The sequence below is a fragment of the Lissotriton vulgaris genome, chromosome 11 (genome assembly GCF_964263255.1).
Source record: "Lissotriton vulgaris chromosome 11, aLisVul1.2, whole genome shotgun sequence".
Taxonomy (NCBI): domain Eukaryota; kingdom Metazoa; phylum Chordata; class Amphibia; order Caudata; family Salamandridae; genus Lissotriton; species Lissotriton vulgaris.
The window spans coordinates 67,947,422-67,968,641 of NC_141699.1; the positions used below are offsets into that span (position 1 = coordinate 67,947,422).

Genomic DNA, 21,220 nt, shown 5'->3' on the forward strand with positions numbered 1-21,220 from the left:
TTTGTATAGTATATACAGAGCCAGCTTCCTACAACTCTGGCACACAGAGACCCTCTGAAATAGGGGAACGTATAGATACTGAGACCAGACTGGAACACAGCTGGAAGTCAGAGGAGACATACTCACTGACTCACCTGGTGCTGGACTTGACGGCTGATCGAATCTGCTTGTACCCACCCCAGCCAAGACCTGTGCGTTTTATTCTAAATAAGGTTTGCTGATCTCCTGGTTGGCTCAAATGGATGACAACCTAGGAGCACCAAAGGACTCTTCTTTTGACGCAGACCAATTGTAACTGGTCTGGCACTGGACTTAGTAGAGATTAATTTATGAACAGGAAAAGTGAGTGACAAAGCAACCATACTCTGACTGGTATCCTGAAAGAGGCATCTTCAGGAAAGTGTGGAGACAACACCAAGGTCTAGGCTGGTCACTGAGAAGTAGATAGAGGCGGGTCCTGTTGACTGCCTTAGGTAGCCTCAGGAACACCAAAGAGACTGTCTGCTGTGAGACACAAGCCAGAGACACCCCTGCAGAAACTCTGTGAATTATAGAAGCTGTGAACTGTGCCTTCCAGCACAAGACCACTGACTCTCATCCAGCCCCTCTGGCGTGACCAAAGGCTAGAGGCAGCCTGGAGCTGGGATTTGTGCTGTATGAATGGAGGGAAAGGAAGCCTCCAGTGGCCACTTGTGAGTACAATTCAGGAACTTGCATTTACTGTTCTTGCAGAATGCAGGAGACATGTGGAGTGTCAATTTAAGATGCTATACCTTTCCAGGTTGTTTTTTGGCCTTTTTTTAAATCCAGGAGATACAAAGCTATTTTAGAGAAAAACAGTTTGCCTAACTAGGATCTAGTTTTGATCTGCGATGGTAGGATTTGCCCTCTTGGGTGACCCGGCTTCACTCCCTTGGGCAACCCGGCTTCCTACATCTATTTATCGCTAGCATACAGTCTCTAGCAATGTAGTTGTCCCACCAGGGTTCCATCTCACTTCCAAGGACCAAAGTCAAGAGCTTAGCAACCAGAGCATTACACAGGTGCATCAACTGCTCCAAAACAGTGCAAAAAGAGTTATATGTATATAGAATTATTACAAATTGCAATCCATGACCAGATCTTTCTTGCCGAGGTGACAACACTCTATTTTAAGCACTCTTTGCGGAACAAAGCTGCCGGCTGAGGATCACCAAAAATTTGTCTTGCCTTCCATAGTGACCATGAGACAAACTGGGTAGAGTATGCTGTGTATAACATTAAAAGATTGCAGCTTCTTATGAACATATATGAGCTGTGAAGTCTGGAAAATGTGAGTTGTTACTCCTGCACAGTTAACACCACATTTTTTATGACCAAGTCCCAGAGCTGTATTCCGCTCCCTATAATTCAAGATGCAGGCATTTATAGTGCTTGGCGGTACCCCAGAGTCCCACGCGCCTACTCCACAGGCTAGACAAGAATGTAATCCTACCAAATTAATCTGAGAGAAGAATCTCTGCAAAGGTCTCCATGTTACCGGTGTCAGTGGTTTCCAATATGCCCAGAATCTGGACATTGTTTCACCTAGAGTGCACATCAAGATCTTTCTTTATAGTCTTTACAACATCCTTGACTCCACATTCAGGAAGATCAGTCCTGGAAGGCTGTTTGTCAAGAATCTCAGACATACCGTCATGAGACGTCAGGGAGGTGATTTTCTGATCAGTTGTGCACAGGCTGTACATCACATCTGCAGGACTAACCTAATGTGTTGCTATCTTCCTGGGATACTGATGAGCCAGTGTCACAACCATGAAGCGTTGCGTGACCCTTGTACACTCTTTCAGGCTGAGCCACTGTATCCATACGACCCAAAAGACTCCGATCAAACTGTAACTAAAATAACTGCCAACTTATTCTTTGAGAAGATGCAAAAATACACAATGAACTATAAAAAATTGCACAGACTTCTTCCACTCTCCTCATTCTGAAAGATAAATTCTTTAAACAGCTTGACAACAATCCCTGTACACATCATCCCCTCCATGAAAGTCTTTGTATTCTGATTATCCGTACCAGAAAGCTTGATGAAAGCATGTGCCAAAGACTGAGCCCCTATTACAATATCGCGTAGTTCTCCATTAATCCGTCAATCCCTGAATCTTGTAAATGTTTTCCTCTTCAAAAAACACATTTGGAAGTCTTAGTCATCAGTCTCTGAGCTTCCATTCCTGTTACAGCAGCAATGAAAAATCAGTTTCTCACACATTTCAGACAACAACCTAACAAACTCCTTCCAATTTGTTTTCTATCCCAAGTGCTGTGGATAATGAGCAGCTTTCCAACAATTGAAAATGTCCTAAATGTTCTTGATGAGGGTTATTTCTGCCTTCTAGAGCAACTGGACCTATAGATAGGATTTGACATCAACCTACTCATCATTTCCCTCAAATTTAGGCTTGAGGGTCAGTTGCTGAAAAGTTGTGTTTCCTTCCTAATATCCAGATCACTGTTTATTGAAATAGAGTTTTGAAGATATCCCTTTGAACCCTATCAACCGCAGTATACCTTCAGGCTCTGTGCTTCCTACTGCCCTCTTCAACAACCACATGAAGCCTCTAGAATCAAAGCTACAGTATAAAAAGATGAACACAAAGATACCTGAAAATTGCAAATCTGTAATCTAAGTCAAGACAAAAAATTGTCTTATAAAAATAGATAAAATAGATAAATTGGATGTCCTTCCTCTCCATAACGATAACTCAAAACAAACAAATAGCTTATCGTCGTCAACTCTACAGAATCTCTCCTTCTTGTTCAAAATTACTGACTCTCCTTAACATTCTCCAAATCACTTGGTTATATTATCAATCAAAAACTAACAATGATTCAGGAAATTTGAAGTTAGTCTAAATGCTTTCTTCCAACTCACTGAGCTAAATAAACTCAAAACCTCGATGCCTAAAGCTGCATTCTTTAGAACTGCTGTCAAATCGTTAGTGCTATCCCTTCTTGATGGTAGTAATTCTGTATTATCTGGTCTTTCTAAATTAACTGCTTCTCTACTCCATCCTTCATGGAGCTGGTCATCTTTGCAAAGGCGTCAGGAAAGCTTATCACATCACACCCAATCTGTAAGATTTCTAATGCCTTTTTTTTAGAAGCTATAATCCACTTCAAAGTGACTTGCCTTATTCACAGACCCCTCCCTTTTGGCCTTCCCAGCTATGGTAAAGCCAAACTAGACTTTGCCGCTGCAGAAAAGGCTCTAGAAATAAGTCTTGACCATTCTTAAAAATTTAGAAAGCAAAAGAATTCCATGACAGTAAATTAGTTCTGAAACCAGCCATAATTTCCCTTTACACTGGTAAAACCTAAATATGCTTGTTTAGAATGTACTGCAATTCCTGACTTTCCTCTTCGCCCTCCTCCTCACTCCCACCGACACCCACATTACATCCTTCAGTTCTCATTCTTATTGCTTGATTCACGTTTCACAAACCTCTTTTATGTATTTTTTATATTTTTGATCTTCAATTCCTAGATTCTGTGCCCCATCTTCCTTAATTTGATCCCACAATCACCTTCTAGGTTGTTTCCTATTTTATTGCTCTAGTTCTCTCCGAAGTACCCATGTGGCTGCCTTCACACTATACAAATATATTAAATAAGATAAAATGATTAAAGAACAAGATCAAAGGGCTGCATGAAGTTCAGCAGAGCTGTGGGAACTTGTTAATCTGTGTCACTGACATTTTTGGTGGGATTTTTATTGTATATTACTCAAGACTGCACCCTTCTCTGAAGTCTATTGTAATGGAGAGTTATGTTTGTTAGGTTGAGCCTACCAGACAGCGCAAGCCCTGTGGTTGCGCAAGACACATTGTGGACTTACAGACAAAATAAGGATCATTGCTTACCATTGGTTCACCTTACTGCCACTCTTTTTTGCATGCTGTAGGAATCTGGCTCTGTATATACTATGCCAAAGTAAGGTATAGTGTGTGCAGAGTCCAGTGGAATCCCAAAGGTAGGCAGAGGCTAATGTAGATAATACCTTACTCTCTATTTGTGGTAGTGTGGATGTGCAGTAAGGCTTTATCAGAGGGTAGTGCTAAGCATGTATTGTACACACTCAGGCAAGAAAGAATTTCACTCACTCAAAGACTGAACTCTTACCAATTTGTTTATTGCGAAGTTGCATTTTATTTCTAGAACCTAGCCAGGCCTGGTACAGGTAAGTGTAATAGTACTTTACAAGAATAATGCAGTTAAATACAGTTTGAATGCAGTTGAATGCAATTGGATTGGTTTTCAGGTACGTCATTTGTTCATAAATAGCTTCATAAGTAACTTTTCAGTTACTATTGAGATTACTTTGTAAGTTACTTTTCCGATTACTTTTTAAGTTACTTTTTCTACTCAGTGTGATATGCCTAGATATCAAACTGGGACATTTCCTAGCTAAAAGGTGAATAAATCAGTTTTTGTAAGCATACGGTTTCTTCAGGTTTCATACAATTTTCCAACTCCACACTTCAAACATTTTTCTCAGAAAAGCAGCCAATGCAATCCTATTGAAGGAAATTAAGTTATCGGTTTACAGGAAAGTACTTAGTTTTGGGAGTTGGTGGAGAAGTGTGGCTCAATGGTTAGAAGAGGCAGACCATTAAGCAGAGGTCAGACCCGGGACTAGGGTTCAATTCCCGACGTGGCAGGGTCTTGAGCCCAAAAATGTCCACGGACTCGATAATTCTCTCTTCGGTGCCTGCTCGAATCACGGGTTCACACTCTGCAACTCCAATAGCTTGCTTAATCTCCACTATGGCCCCCCTCGGCGGGATGCCTGGCTTTCACCTTGGGGGTGCCCAGTACGGGTTATCTCGCAGGGAAAAACCGCGACGGGTTCCCAAAGCAAGCGCTTAGAGACCGTTGGTGATAATGCGCTATATAAATATAAATAACATTTACATTTTCTGGGGTTAGAATAAGGGTTCCCCCAGGGTCAAGGTGGCACTCTCAAAGCACCCTCAGAGGCACTAGGGTGGCAGGATGCAGAGTGCTGAGGCCCAATGTTATCCAAAGGGGGGATAGAGGGCCTCTGGTTGGTGGCTGCTCACGAGCAGGCCACAAGGCTGAGGAAGCAAAGCTCCTAGAGTTAAGCACTAGGTGAAGGGGGGATTCAGATTAGCATCCAAGATGCACCCACAGTGGCACATGGGCGGCCAGGTGCAGGGTGCTGTTTTGGCATCTGGTGCCCTATTGTTTTCAATGGGAGTTGCCGGTTTTAAATTTTGGCTGCAGGCTCACTCCAGGAAGTCTTCCAGGAGGAATCAACAGCTGGGCAGGTAAGTTGGAGGGCTAGGGGATGTAGGTGCACCAGGGCGCAGGGCGGCTGGATGCAGGGGGGCCTTTTGAGGTTGAATTCATCTTATCAGGACACTCGTAGTTGGGGGGGCAGGGGGCTCTCCCTGCAGAGGCTGCAGGTGACGTCGGGAGTCCTAGAGGGGTCAACCCATGGTGGACTCAGTCTCTGGAGCTCTGTGGATCTCTCTGGGACCGGTGGGACACTCAGGCCATAGGCGATGGGTGCAGTGGTGGTTCCAGGCGTCTTGTTTCTTTGCCTTCAGCAGGCTTGGAGTCTTTCTTTGGAGATTCAAATGAACAGGCTGTTCACAGGTGATCTAGTCTTTGTTGAAGGCAGTCAGTCCTCCCAGGGGTTCTGAAGGTCGCTGGCTGCAGGACAAGGCAACTTTTGGTGCAGGATCTCTGGAAACAGCAGCCGGGCTGGCTGGGCTGGGGCCAAGTCCGCTCTTCTCTGCAGTCTCCTCTGCTGGGCGTCTTCTTTCGTCCTTCGTAGGTTGCTGGAATCTGTCTTCTTGGTTCAGGACTGCCCCCTAAATACTGTATTTAGGGGGAGTTTTAGGGGTCTTGAGTTCAGTAGCCAGTGGGCTACTGGCCTTCGGGTGACTACACCTGTGGTGTGCTCACCCTACGTGGGGGAGTAGGCACAATTCCTAATCCTGATTGGAGAGTGCCTGCCATCTGCACGTTGGCGGGCACTAAAGAGTGGGGTCCACCTCGCCTCCTCCACCTGAGGTGTGGGGATGGCAAAGGTTGCAACCCCTTCTGGGCTTCTCTAATTTTCCCACCTGTTTTTCCCGCTGAAAAGGGCGTGAGACAGGAAGGGGACCTGCTCCTGATAGCAGGAGAGGCTGGGGGTTGCATTACAACGGCTGCCAGGCCTTGGAAGCTCCCCTGCCACAGATGGCTCTTCCTGACCTGGGGGAGGTGTGACCACTTCCGCCCAGGAAAGGCTTTGTTTCTGGGCTCAGGGAGCGAAGGCTCCCACCCCAGGGGTCCAGAAACATGTCTCGTGGTGGCAGGCTCGCGTTCACCAGTCAGGGAACCCACCAGAGGCTGTTCGTTTTTCAGGGGGCTTCTCTAAGATGTCCTCTTAGTTCATGGAATGAATGAAAATTAAATGAAAAGGGGATTTGTATAGCGCGACTGTTGCCCGAGGGCGTCCAAGCGCTGAGTAGAGGACATAGTACTCTGAGGGGTTGGGCATGAGTTAGTTTCTGAAGAGGAAGGTTTTTAATTCTTTGCGGAAGGACGAGAGGGTCTGGTTGGATCTTAGGGAAAAGGGAAGGGAGTTCCAAAGCTTGGCGTCATTGAGCTCGAAGGACCTGCCTCCGGCCCTGGACCTTTTGATTCGGGGAATTGTGGCAAGACAGATCGAAGATGTTTACCGGGGCAGTAGGGGGTAAGAAGAGAGTGATTGATTTCGGGGCTGGCTCTATAAAAGGCCTGATGGGAAATACAAAGGGCCTTAAATTTTATTCTGTCCCTGACAGGGAGCCAGTGGAGAGATCGGATCCCTGCTTTGACTGATTCTCTGCGGGCTGCGCAGTTCTGGGTCCGCTGGAGCTTTTCCAGTACGTATTCTGGAGCACCCAAGTAGAGGACGTTGTTAAAATAAATCAAGCCGAGACTGAATAAGGCCTTGAATAACAATTTGTCTGGCTTCAATGGGTAAGATTGGGAGAATTTTTCTTAACAGCCGGATTAAGCCAAAGCAGGTTGCTGATGTTTTTGTTGCCTGTGTGTTAAGAGTAAGGGTTTTATCTAGCCAGACTCCTAAGCTCTTGATGTCCTCCTTTGGGGGATGGGGTGTGCCCAAGCTGAGGGGCCATAGTTGATTGATGCTGGTGGTGGAGGGGGGGCCGAGAAGCATGATCTCGGTTTTGTCACCGTTTAGTTTTAAGGAGGATGCTGTCATCCATCTTCCCACCTCTTCCATACAGGCGGCCAGGTTGACCTGTGGCTGCCTGCCGCTCTTTTGTGCCAGGGAGACCACGAGCTGGGTGTCGTCCGCATATGTTATGATCTTGATACCATATTTACGGACGACCCTAGCCAGCGGTCTCATGTACAAATTGAATAGCGTGGGGCTCAAGGAGGAGCCTTGAGGCACCCCACAGCTCAGCGGTTTACTGGTGGAATAGGAGTCGCCATTGGAGACCTGGAAGGTGTAATAAATCCCACACTTGCATAAGTGTAGGTTTATTATGCTGAGAAGTTTGCTACCAAGCTTCCCAATATTCATAAAGCCATTATTGTGCTGTGGAGTTCGTAACGACAAACTCCCAGACCATATATCTCTTTATGGCTTTACTGCACTTAGAATTTCTAAGAAAGGACTAGCCATTGTAGGGGTACAGTGCTCATGCAACTGTACCCTCACCATTGGTATAGTGCACCGAGCTACAGAGGTGTCTTATCTACACCATATGCAGTCTGTTGCAGCCTTGGCACACTGGTATCTATGCCATGTCGACTCTTAACTTTTCTCTGCATCAAAACATGCAGCCTGCAATGTCAGTGTGTATGTATTCAGGTGCAGGTCCTCGAAGGGTGGCACACTAAGTGCTACAGCCCTTAGAGGCCTTTCCTGGTCACAGTGGCCTTGGTACCCGCGGAGCCTTTTATAAGGGACTTACATGTGGCCAGAGAGATACCAATTGTGAGTACTAATGTACAGTTTTGGGAAAGAACACAGGCCCTGGGAACATGATTGCCAGGGACCCTGGGCACATCAAGCCTAAGTGCATCAGAAATCCGGCAAAAAGTGGGGTGGTTACTGCAACAGAAAACCAGCTTCCTACACATGCTTCCTATTGTCTGTACTGATTTCATCTCTCCTCTGGAGCACAGCCTCCTTACCATCTCTTTGAGTGGCTGGCTGCCTTGCTCCCTCTGAACGCTTATAGAGGGCTCTTTTTTTCTTTTTGGTTAAGCACTCCATGATAGTGCATGTTTTTCCAGCTGCCTCCCTATTGTGCTTTTCTTCCCCCCTCCACATTACTCTTACTTTCCCTTATGCTTCTCTCCCCTGCTCAAAACAGTGTTGCTCTCTTGTGCTCTCTGTTGTGTTGCTTAACCCCGCCAGCTGTGCTGCTTAACCTCCTACCCGCCGTGTTACTGATCCAGGTCAGATTGGTAAATCTAAAAATAAATAATCCCATGTCTTTCTATAGGCACACACATGCATGTTGAACGCATGCACAGGCCTATAAAATGCAGCAATGCTGTACCACATGGCTCCAACTCATTGATATCCTTGTTCGCGCTATATAAACTTTATAAAATAGGTTGTATAGGCATGACTACTGACTTTGCCAGTGCTTGTTTTTAAAATCTTTGCAGCCATTGAATAACACATGAAACCATCTGGTCAGCGAATTGGAGCTATCTCACCCTATGCCCTTCTTTTCTTCTTTCCAGACACTGCTCCCTGGCCGTCATAAATGCTCTGGCAAACATTGCCGCCAATATCCAAGGAGAGCAGCTAGTAGACGAACTACTGATGAATCTGCTTGAGCTCTTTGTACAGCTGGGCCTGGAAGGAAAGCGAGCCAGTGAAAGAGCCAGCGAGAAGGGGCCTGCCTTGAAGGTAAATGATGAGGCCAGGATGCCTCCTGAAACCACAATATATTGCAAGGGATCCATAGAAAGGCATCTCTTGAGTCATAGAGCATGACCAAGAGCATTGGACAGCTTTGTAAAAACAATGAACATTAACAAAGAATTAACAAAATTGTCCGTCTGTTGGCTCTATGAGTGATTTATACACAACCTCCCATGTGGTATCCTCTGAGGACTCATGCTAAAGTAGTCGATCAGATGCTGAGACTGGTCTCTTGCTTCAGGCCTGATAGTTTGAAGTCCAGCCTTCAAACCTTTGCAGTGAAGCTCCATACTTTCAGGGACCGTTGTTTTCTTTGTTGCAGCTGCCAGTGTCAAGTCAGCAAGGCGAGTTGGTTCATGACTTGTGGTTCCATCTGACTTTAGGCGGGCAAGTGTTCTCTGGTACAATAAAGAGTTTTGGATCATTCCACATCTTGACCATGTTTCTGAGTGTAGTATTGTGATATTCAAGGCTTATTCCAAGAGTCTGTTTATTTTTTATCTTTCTCTCTATGGCGTGGTCAAGTGATTTTTGTTGTCTGTAGTATTATCTCATGGGATGTCTTGAGTGGAATCTTCCATTTACTTCAACAGTGACAAAATTTTAAAATTTTAAATAAAACATATACATTGCTTATGTCACTGGGGTGACGTACTACCGCCAGAGGCGGGGCCGGCGCCCTCATAACTGACATGCCAGCACTCGCGCGTAGCGGGTGCGCTGCGGGCGCGCCCAAGGCGCGTCCAAGGCAAGCCCGTCTGCACCCGTCCGCGCCAGTTTGATGCCAGACGCTGGACCCCCTGGTCGTGGGATGACCCATAGGCTCCTATATTCTCGGGTTGACCTGGTTACTCTTCGTGCTCAGGCCCCTTGCGCCCCTCATTGCTGGCGTTGTGACTCTTCGGCTATAAGATGTAATAAATGTGGCTTTAGAACCACAGAGGACTTCCCCACCACTCCAGAGTCATCTAAACCCACAAGCTTAAATGTTTATAGCCTGAACTGTAAATCTCTCGTGAGACACCACGAGGATGTATTTCAGCTACTTCTTGACAGGTCCACAGACATACTTCTCCTTATGGAGACATGGCTCACCAATGAGGCGACCACCATCCCCGTCCTGGCCCTACCGCTGGGTTACTCTATGTATACCCAGAATAGGACTAAAGGTAGGGGCTAGCTGTGATAGCCAAATCTGCCTTTGCCTGTGTCCTGTCCCCTGTGACAGTACCAGACTGCGAATGTGCGCAATTTAGGATTAGGATCTCAGACAATTTCACCCTCACAGGGCTCCTCATTTATCGCCCTCTGGGATCCGCAAGGGTCTTCCAGGAAGCCCTGCCTCAGATCACTTCCTCCCTGGCTATAAAGACGCCCAACTTCAGTATATTAGGGGACCTTAATTTACATCTAGAGCAACTCGACTCCCAGGACATCTCTAATTTCCTCGGAGATTTAGAAGCCTGCCAGCTGTTCCAGCTGGTTAAAGGGCCCTCCCACTTAGCGGGCCACTTGCTCGACCCGGTATTTTCAAACATCGAGGGAATTAAAGCGTATGCTCCCCTCCCCCTTACCTGGACGGGTCATTTTCTTATCCACATATCTATCAATGTCCCAAATACTGCCCATCTGAATCCTTCCCCTCCCCTCTGGAGACGCCCCTGGCATAAACTAGATGTCCTTAACCTAGAGTCCAACCTTCTTTCCTCCCGCCCCTTATGGTCTAACAACCTGTAGGAAGCTGACAAAGCCTTTAGGAGTTGGATTAGTAGCTCCTTAGACCACCAGATCCCCAATAAAAGGTCCCGACCGAAGCGGGTGCAGTCTCACCCCTGGTACACTGAGACGCTAGCCTTAGAAAGAAAACGCTGTAAGATTCTCGAACGCGCCTGGAGGCGCTCCTATGACATTTCAGCAAAGAATAGCTATAGGTCTGCCACCAAAGCCTACCCTAAACATATTTGTGAAACTAAGGCAGCGTTTTACTTAGATCTGATTAATTCCAGTCATAACCCCTCCAAAATCATCTTTTCTTTGATAAAAGATCTGGCTAAAACCCCTGAGGGAACCAGTAATTTAATTAACTCTAACTCACAGTGTGAAGACTTGGCTACTTTCTTTACTAATAAAATCCAGGAGATCTACATCTCGCTGGAATCTAGAAAGCCTCTCCTCAGCCCCTATTTAGCAACCCTCACTCCTGTGTCCTTCGTCCCTCTACATACTCTCCCTCCTATCTCTCACAAAAATCTTGATTCCCTGGCCACTAAGGTTAAATCTGGATCTCCTGATGACCCTGTTAAACCCAACATCTTCCGGCTCCTTCAGGACTCCATTCTGAAAGAAGGACTGGTTCCAACATTCCTAGGTCCTGGAAGCATGCTAAAGTTGTTCTCCTGCTGAAGAAGCCTTCCCTTGACCCTTCGCGCCCTGAAAACCTCAGACCCATCTCCCTCCTACCCTTTCTGGCCAAGATCATGGAAGCTCATGTGAACGCCATCCTGACTGACCACCTGGTTTCTAATAGTATCCTGGACGATTCCCAAAATGGCTTTCAGGCTAATCACAGCACGGAGTCAGCCTTTTTAGCCGTCTCGGAACATCTCAGGGCCGCACAAGATCTAGGAAACACCTCTGCCCTGGTCCTGCTGGATTTGAGTGCGGCGTTTGACACGGTCTCTCACGAGATGCTGCTCAAGCGACTCGGGGAGATCGGGGTCAAAGATGGGGCCCTGGCTTGGTTCGCGTCTTTTCTTTCTGACCGTTCCTTCCAGATCCATGCCCCACCACACTCATCCAGCAGAATCCCCCTGGTATGCGGCGCCCCTCAGGGATCTGCCCTTAGCCCCACTTTGTTCAACGTGTACGTCCGCCCACTGGCCCTCTGGCCAGGGAACGAAAGATCAAAATGATATCTTACGCGGACGACACGCAACTTATTTTCACTTTTCCCAAGGATACCTTGCCTGACCAGGCTAAACTTCAGGAAGACATCCTGGCCATCTCTAACTGGATGGCGGAGAATTATCTCCAGCTCAACTCCTCTAAAACGGAGCTACTTTGGCTGGGAGGTGACTCTCAGAAGTGGGACCATCAGTGGTGGCCCCCTTCGATGCCCCCCCCCCCATCCCTAAGGAGGCTGTTAAGAACTTGTGCGTCCTAATGGATAAGTCTTTGTCCTTTGAGCTACATGCTAAGAAGGTCGCAGGCACCTGTTTTGGGCGCCTACGCTGTTATTAAACCTATTCTGGGCTTTTTTGAGCCACCCACCCGCCAAGTCATAGTCCAGTCCCTGGTTCTCTCCCACCTTGACTACTGCAACGGTCTCCTGCTGGGGGCCAATAACTCAGTGGTCAATAGACTTCAGAGAGCTCAGAACGCCATGGCTCGGACCCTTTTTGCCCTCCCCAAACATTGCCATTTTTCTCACCTTCTTCACCGGCTTCATTGGCTACCGGTGAAACAGAGAATTGAATTTAAGACCCTCTTCCTCACCCACAAAATTCTACACGGCCAGGGCCCTCATATACTACAGGATCTTTGCACACCCTATGTTCCCACCCGAACCCTACGCTCTGCTGATCTTCACCTTGCCCGGACCATCAGAGTTCGTAAGAGCAGAGCGGGTGGCCGCTCCTTCAGGTCCCTCGCCCCGAACCCTCTGGAATTATGTCCCTATTGAGGCACGCGCCACTCAAATCCACTGGCACTTCCGGAAATGTATCAAAACCTGGCTGTTTGCCTCTATTTTGGGGACCAATTCTTAGGCCGCTTTCTGTGCTCTATCCCTCTTTCTGTCTGGTTGTCCGCAAGCGCTGGGACGCCCCGTTGTTGGGGCAGCCATGCGCTATATAAGCCCATTTAACATAACATAACATAACATTTGCTAAAAATGAATCGTGAGGGCTGGTTTCCTCTTCCTTGAGCCGGGTCTGGTGGCTCAGTGGACTAAAGCAGCCACTGTTGGGACCTGTATTCGACCTCATGGTCACAGGTTCAAATCCTGGCGGGTTCACTCAGCCTTTCATCCATCTGAGGTCGATAAAATGAGTACCATTGAGTTGTGTAACAATAAACATCTGTTATTCAGCGCCAGGACACCTACGGGTAATTGTGCACTTTACAAATGCACCTGTTATGTTATGTTTCACTTAACAAACATTAAAGTAATATAACACCATAGTATTAAGCTTTGTATGTTACTGACCCATGTTTCCAGTGTTGGAAGCCCTTCCTCAAGTAATCAGATGAGCTTAATGGGCCGGACAGAGAGCCGCTCCGAGTGTGCAGAGCCAAATGGAAAGTGAGCACAGAGAAATGCAACAGTCACCAGGGGGAAACAAAGAAAGAGGAGCACCTACATCCTATCGCAGAGGGACGCAAGCACTGCATCTCCTGTTTAGTGTGAGTCTTGTGCTTCAAGCGCAGTCTCTGTAATTTTATTCAGACTCTCATTTCGTGAGATTCTCACTTCTTGGGGAACAGTTTCACTTGGCCTTAATAAGATTCATTTGTCGGAGCACAGTCTTACCCATTTACTATTGGGTTTGAGTTTAGCTGCTTTATGTACAGTTTCTTGCATAGACAGGAGGTCTTACACTTTTGAGAAAAATGCATATACAAAGTGTCCATAAAGGAAGTTCACTCTCAGTATTACCATGAATGTATATCCACAGATGGTAACACACAAATACATTTTTAAGGTGTTCAATGATATCACAGGTAGTTTCACCCCGGTGGCTGAGAGGATTATGTTGCAGAACTTCTGCAATCAGTTATCCTATTTTTTAACAGAAGCTGTTGAAGATTCAAGCTGGTATAGATCTCACAGCGTTAAGGGAGGAAGCTGGTTCAGCACCTCTTAGGTAGGCTTACAAAGTGAGCGTTTGGAGGCCTCTATATGTAGAGATCCAAAGTTCCCCTTTGGTTTCCGTGATTAAATTATGCAAATCCTTCATCTTAATTTATCCACCTTGAATTCTTTCGATTATTCAATCCTCTATGAACCATGAAATTGTTCCCAAGGAACTTAAAAGGAATCCCCCTTTGAAAAATGATGGGTTAAACCCCGAAGACCCCTCCAATTACCAAGATTTTGGAAAGGTGATCGCCAATCAACTGAATAGCCATCTGGAGTCCAGCCTGCTCCTTGATGAAGTCCAGGTTGGTCGTAGATGATGCCATAGCATGGAATCAGCTATGCTTGCTTTACAGGATGAGCGGTTAAGGGCTGCTAATGGAAACATCATGAGTGTGCTCATACCCCTCGCTTTGTCAGCAGCCTTTAACACAGTTGACCTCAATCTTCTCATTATCCTCTTGGCTGAGTGCCGTATTGAGGGAGAGGCCCTCGAGTGGTTCATATACTTTCTCACCGAAAGATCCCAGATAGTCTCCATGGGGAGTTGGATGCTGTGCCGTCTGCAATACACACTGGAATCCCTCAAGGTTCTATATTATTTCAATTTGTTTAACATTTATATTCGTCATGTGATGTCTATTACTCAAATATCTGGATACTTTCTTTATTCTCAAACCAATAATACCCAGTTTATCTTCTGGGTGTCTAATGCTAGTCAATGACTCTCCGCTTTATCTGCGTGTATAAACAACATCTGGATATCGATGATCAGCAATAGGCTTTAGATAAACTTGGACAAGACCAACGTTCTTGTAGTAGGAAACAATCCCTCTTCTTGTCAGGCAGCTTAAAAGCCTTAAGATCTTGATGAATGTCCTAATTCTAAGTCTACTATCAAAAATCTGAGGGTGAAATTTAATGATGAACTGAAATGTAGTTCTCAATCCCCACTGTTGTTTCAGCCTACCACATGACTGCGGACTGGTTTGGACTCAATTCACTCCCCCTCCTTCTTCTCTTTGGAATTGCAGTCCTTCTATAGTACAGTAGTAAGTGCTATCCTAACATCCTATGCTTGGATGAGCCCTCTGTTTTTTAAGGGGTAGGTATAAAGTCTCTGGCTATGTTCTCACTTGGACTGACTCACTTTCCTTTGGGATGGTTGGATGAAGGGTGAAGGGTCTTCCCTTTGTTTTTCATTTCTACCATTAGCCTCAGTTATGCGTTTCTGCTACAGCTTGTAGGGTCACTGCTTTAGTTTGGCTGTATCCACTCCGGTACATTCTCTGTCTCAGGGAGGCATTGGAAGGTTTCTTCTGCTGTAGTATTGTACTTATTCTGTATTAAACTGATGTGTAGATCCTTTGCAATTGTCCTACTTACTGGAGGAAGCGAGGCTAAAGCTAATGGTAGGTACCAGTTACTCAGTGTAGTAAAGCTAGTACTGGTATCCCAGACCTCTTTCTGTTCTCTTGGTGGGATAGGGGACTGATCATTTGGAAGCTACTAGGTGTGAGGGCTGTGGTTGGTCCTTGGTGCAGGCAAGCCAGGCATGCACCTAGTAGTGTTTACCTTATTCTGTGCTAGTCCAAATAATCTGGGATCCACAACTTGCTTTTTTTGGATTGTTTTGCAACTATGATTTAGGGATATCGAACTATGAAGTTGGTGCCACAGTGAAGATTATTGTACATAGGACCAGAAATAGCTGAGAAGTATGGAGATTAAACTCTGTATCATGTACCACTGAATGAACAAAGGAACATAAACTGTGCAGACTGTCCTACAGAGATGAACAGAGGATGAAAAGCTAAGTTGAATGTCCCACTGCAGTGCATAAAGAGAGCATGAACAGTGAGGATTTCATCACTATAATGATTATGTAGACTGAACTATGCAGCCTTTAAAGGTGCATTGATTAGGACGGCTATGTAGACTACAAGCAGGCTTGCAGCTTCCTGAACTCCTATGTTAATCATTGAGGTGATGGCGTTACTGAGTGCTAAGACAAACTGTTCATAAGCACCATTTTCTGAAGACAGTGGACTAGTAGAGTGTGAGTGATATGGGCTAAATGGCCACGTGACTGTGAAATAGGACTGGTCTCCGAAAACCCATGCTGCCCAAGACACACCTGTATGTGCCTGGCATTTCCATGGAGTGGGCAGGGTCTGCTGATGTACCTCCTTATTTGTTTATTTACCTATTGATCAATGCAATTCCCATTAGTCACCTCTTCCGTTGTCAAAGGATACTAGTTCAATCTCAAGAACATGCTTTTAAATTTGAAGTTCCAAGGAAAGGAATTTCTCACTGTTGAATGGATATATATCTATTGATCTGATCACTGACGTTTTCTTTTTATTCTCTCCATTTCCAGGCCTCAAGCAGTGCTGGAAACCTAGGGGTGTTGATTCCTGTGATCGCAGTGGTAAGTATTGGCATATACCCATGTGTAAACTCCTCTGATGCACTCATGTTTTGGGCATAGGACTGCTTGTGATCCGACCTCCGCTGAGCAATGAGTACTTACTAGGACTGTCTGAACCCAGATGCTGCAGGTGTCTGCGCACAGGGCAGTGATTCAGGGGACCAAGGAGCATCCTTCATCCTTTATACGTAGGAGACATTATGGCCAATGTAGAGGTATAGCAGATTTTACAGTACCTCATCCCTGACAAAGTTTAAAGACATGGCACAACTGGTTTTCTGTTGGTGTGATATGGAAAAAAAAGATTTCCTATTTACAGCCTAGATTCTGGGAGGGGAGTGGCCTCTCAAAACACATTGTAAATAGAGTGTCAGACCCAGATCAAGACCAGTGGTGTGGGCAGGAATTTGAGAAGGGTGTACCAGCATTCTGTACAGAACTGTGACTCTGACACCCCCACACCCCTTAACTGACATCCAGCCTGCTGACTACATTAGCCACAATAAGTACTGACACATCAAAATTAAGATCACCCCCCCATTAACCTCACTAATGCCTCTTTTATGAACTAAAAAATACATTTTAATCATCCCAAGTACTCTCTTAGTTGACCGTGTAACGGTTTCCATTAAAACAAAAATGTCAAATCTGGCTGCAAAGACTTGGATATCTGGCCTCCAGTATCTTTAACACTGTTTCAGAATCCCTCACATTTCTCCCACGTGTCCAAATTCTAGTTACACAAATGTCAGCAGATTTCCCTTGGTAGCATTAATTTGCCACCAAAAATCCTTTGAATGCACCCCCAAAATGGTGCCAATTAGGACCATGTGAGCTATACAATTCAATACATTTTTATTCAGGTTTGATGCAGAGATACAAAAATGAAATTGAAGGAAACCCCATGACTGTCTTATCCTCTCTTTGGGTGATCCACAGTACAGCACCTCAAGCAGTAGCAGTCATGTGCACAGATAATTAGAGTTTAAACAACACCATCTACAATGGCGAGTTACCTGTAACTTTTATCCCCATTGTCCCCTTGCAAGAGTATCTGAAGGGCTCTCAATGTCTTGGGACAAGTGGTGATTCTAGTGCCATTCATAACAAAAATCTAGTAGCGAGCCCCATTGTATTTTACACACCCTCCTAGTTTTTGCAATGTGAGTGACTTTCCCAGGATTTACTGCCCTACATGATGTAAAGTCCAGCATATACCTATTTTCTCCTTTTGTGCACTTTGAACAAATATTCTGCAAACTGGGTAGTAAAACTATTTCAGTTAGGCCTCAAAATATTCTTATTCACACTAACCGCAGTCTGAAATCTTTGCCTATTAATACTGTTCAGAGGACCCCATAAAAATCTTCACATGGGGTCTCATCAGAATAATTGGTGATGCTGCTTACACCGACCCTCCACCCCTTAATGACAATTTCAATAACCCAAGTAGATATTTTCTAACATGGTGATTTTGCCTAGTAAGTTATCTATCTCCCGTTGGGTTCAGAAAGAACGGCATGCATGCGTTGATTGTAGCCACACTGCTGCTCAGTGACTGTGACCATAGGCTATGGGTGAATATTTATACGAGCAAGAGGTGTCATGCAAATCATTAACTTAAAACCAATCGAGCTACATGTGCAGTGATTTGAGCTTATTGAATGTGCCTAAACCCCAAAAGATCACACACACATTAAGCAAGCTTTGTCATACTTTGAAGTGAATATGGCAGTTTGGTTTGGAGGCAAAAGACTGATCCAAACAAGCGTGAGGGACAAGTGCACAGGTACAAGGGGCACTCTTATGTACTGAGGATATGAATTTCAGTAGGAATGTCTCCTAGCAAGGGGTCGGGATACTCATAGGGGAATTGAAAAGTGGTGGAAGATTCACAGGTCTGAATTGGATGTCCATGAGAGATCATGGGGTTTATGCCCCTGATCTGTGGAACTGAAAGAGCAGGTGAGCGGGGCACACTGATGCTTTGGGTTGTGGAGAGAGAGAGAGAGGGTATCAGTGCTCGACAACTTTACTAATTAAATAAAAAAAAGGAGTATTGAAAGCAAAACTGCGTTGTTGAAGGGGTAGGGGAAGACCAATTTTGAAGAAATATAAGGGGAAAATATTTAATAGGTTTGTGATTGATTGCAAGTTATAGAAACTTTAATTGCATCTGGAAAACGATGGGTTGGATGTCATTCACTTTAATTTGATGGGCAGGGGTTGGAAATGTGGCACTAAAAGTCGACAAACTGGTGGTAGATGAGTATGACTTGATGGATGATGTATTATACCCAATTAGTCAATACTGAGTTACATACAGGATCTGTGAATGCCAGCTTTCTATGTCTCTTCTTGACAGATGAGCAAATTGGCAGCTATCCGGTAAGCTTATTCTTTTAAAAGTCCTCTTGGTTGGGATCATGGCCAGCTTATGTCTGACAGTAGTTCTTGAATTCTCTGGGTTCTGTTATAGAGCCCTTTCTACCCAAAACACACAATGATTTTTGTACTTGAAACAATTCTAGATCTCACATTTGTTAATGGAAATAAAGTAGGCTACTAGTTTTATACAAATTAAACCAAGAGTATTTTAAAGGTGAGCCCTATACTCTTTCAAAGTACTTTTCCTATTCCAGAAGGCAGTGTTAATAAAAAAGGCAGGTTTCAAGTTTCCACACTTCAACCGTGTCTAACATAGGAGTCGTCATTTTCTGCAAAAATATTAGTTTTTGAACAGGATCACTGCAATTAGGCGGCAGAAGAAAGCAAAATTAGTTGTAGCGACTGGTTACATTACGATACAAGGAAATACAAATTCCAGCACTGATTTCACAACCTAGAATTACTTCTGTGTCAGCAGGTTACTTCAGAGTTCTATGTTCTGATTTAAGGTCAAGTAATTTACTTGCAAGTTTATTATGTCCAGACTCCGTGGCCATCTCTTCCATTACTCATTATCGTTCAACTGTATAATCTTGGCAGGAGCATCCATTGCTCTGATTATTCATTCCTGCACTCAGGCAGTCCTGCATCTATTGTGCAAAGGTTGTGTGGGGTGAAGTATAACCGATTCAATAACTTTCCAACGAGAATCATGGGGCAGATTGCTGCTCATTGCATGGAAGCTTAATCTGCTTAATCTCCTCTCCCAGTGGTTATCACCGAGTGTAGGCCCTTCAAGGAGCAGCCACTAGGTGTCCTGTACCATCCAAGAAAGGGCCTTGCAAACGTTGAAACCGTATTGAGTTGCGTAAACCCACCTCCACATCTTAATATGGACCCACCAGGCTGTTGTCAGTTCTGGTCATATTGCTTCATCTGAAAAGGTACTCTGTGCTGGCAGGGATTGTCCACAGTTTTCCAGGAGAGGGTTTAATTAGACCCGAATCAGAACTCACTTTTCATGGGGTGCATGACCCATGTTGCTTTGCTTTTGTCACAGGAACCATCTGAATCTTGGGTATTTTTTGCTTTGCAGGATGAAATAATCTGCCTTTTAGTAGTCTAGGCCTTGTACCTGACTGTTTCTGTGCATTAGCGCATTGCATTGTGATCGATGCACGTAAAAGGACTTGTTCTCTCGCTCCTCCTGCCTTTGTTTTCACTGCTTGGAATTTTATTATGCCTGTTTAATTTCCAAAGTAGAGCGCTAAGAATCGAATAATCTTTTCACATTCTATTTTACTTTTGAACAAATTAATAATTTTCTTTGTTATAATATGTTTTGCCTTTTCTCTAGTTTTGTATTATACACAATGTCAACAAATATGCATCTGCCCTCTGCTGTTACTCTCCCTTTTTCAAACAGGTTCCCTCTTGCTCCTGTTCTCTCTTGGTGTGACCATATATGTATGCCTCGCTCAGCTGCTTCTCCAGCATTTGTCTCTCTTTCCTCCTTTAGAACTACTGTTCCCCTTTTGTTGCGTTTGGGGCCTCTCTGGCCTTCTGTTTACCCTACTCAACACATGCAACATCAGTACCCTTGAGAGCACAGGTTCTCTTCTGTGCCTGACCTCCCCCAGCTAGGATAAACAACCTCACTCTTTCATTGGAGTTAATGGTTACATTGCTAGTATAAAGCGAACAAATATTTGTCCAGTTTGCACAAGGTCTACAGACCAGGAGTTCAGAGGTGGGGGTGTAGGATGTGATTTTGCTGCACTCTCCTGTGCCCATTGAGAAATTCTGTAGTTGGCTCTTTTTTCTCCTCTACCTGCTGTATGTCAGGTAGATCTTAAAATGGTCTTCTTACAAGTGCTTGCATACCAAAATTGCATATCTCTTCTGTACTACACTTTGCTATGATAGCATTGGTTATAACTATACCTTAAGAAGAATGAAAGTTGTGGAACGGTTCGAACATGCTCTGCCTAGAGGTGCACTGCACTTAAGATTATTATCCATTTACAGTCTTAACTCCTTTGATCTCTTTTCAAAATAGGATGAAAGTCTTGCTGATCTGTCCTTGCTGTGACTTTAGCCCTTGATTTAAATATTGTAGCCATTTTGTTTTGAACATATTTCCCTCTGCTGGACAAGGACTCTATGCTGCTGCACACGCATGTAGAAGATATGACCAGGTCTGAAATGTTCTTAAGTCTTTTATTCCACTCTGTGCGGTTTACACATACACATAGTGCATGCTCTTCTATGAACAGAATCTCCTCTCCTTAGTCACATTCTCATATCAAAGATATACATCCTTCATTGTTACCCGCAGCCTCTGGTCTGCAAGGAGCATCATCTCTGCAAAGATTGTCGCACCAGCACAAGTGATGATAATACGTGACAACAGGTAGATAGGATATTCATGGCGACCGGTAATAAAGGAACAGTGTGACATGGATCAGTGTGACATAGCGCTTGCATGACTATCACATTGATAACAAAGATAGGCCGGATGTCTGTACTAGGTTTTCTACAGGAGTAAAAAGGACTGCAGAAGGACACATTTTCCTCTCATTTATGA

General features: G+C 44.8%; 1 protein-coding gene across 2 annotated transcripts in view; it reads left to right on the top strand.

The window, feature by feature from the left end:
* Positions 1-21,220, top strand: part of PI4KA (phosphatidylinositol 4-kinase alpha) — a 614,454-nt gene that overhangs the window by 291,920 nt on the left and 301,314 nt on the right. For both annotated transcript variants that reach the window (XM_086942716.1, XM_086942717.1), the window contains exons 18-19: positions 8,770-8,938; positions 16,195-16,245. In XM_086942716.1, the coding sequence (XP_086798842.1) occupies positions 8,770-8,938; positions 16,195-16,245 (220 nt within the window). The remainder of the gene's footprint in view (positions 1-8,769; positions 8,939-16,194; positions 16,246-21,220) is intronic.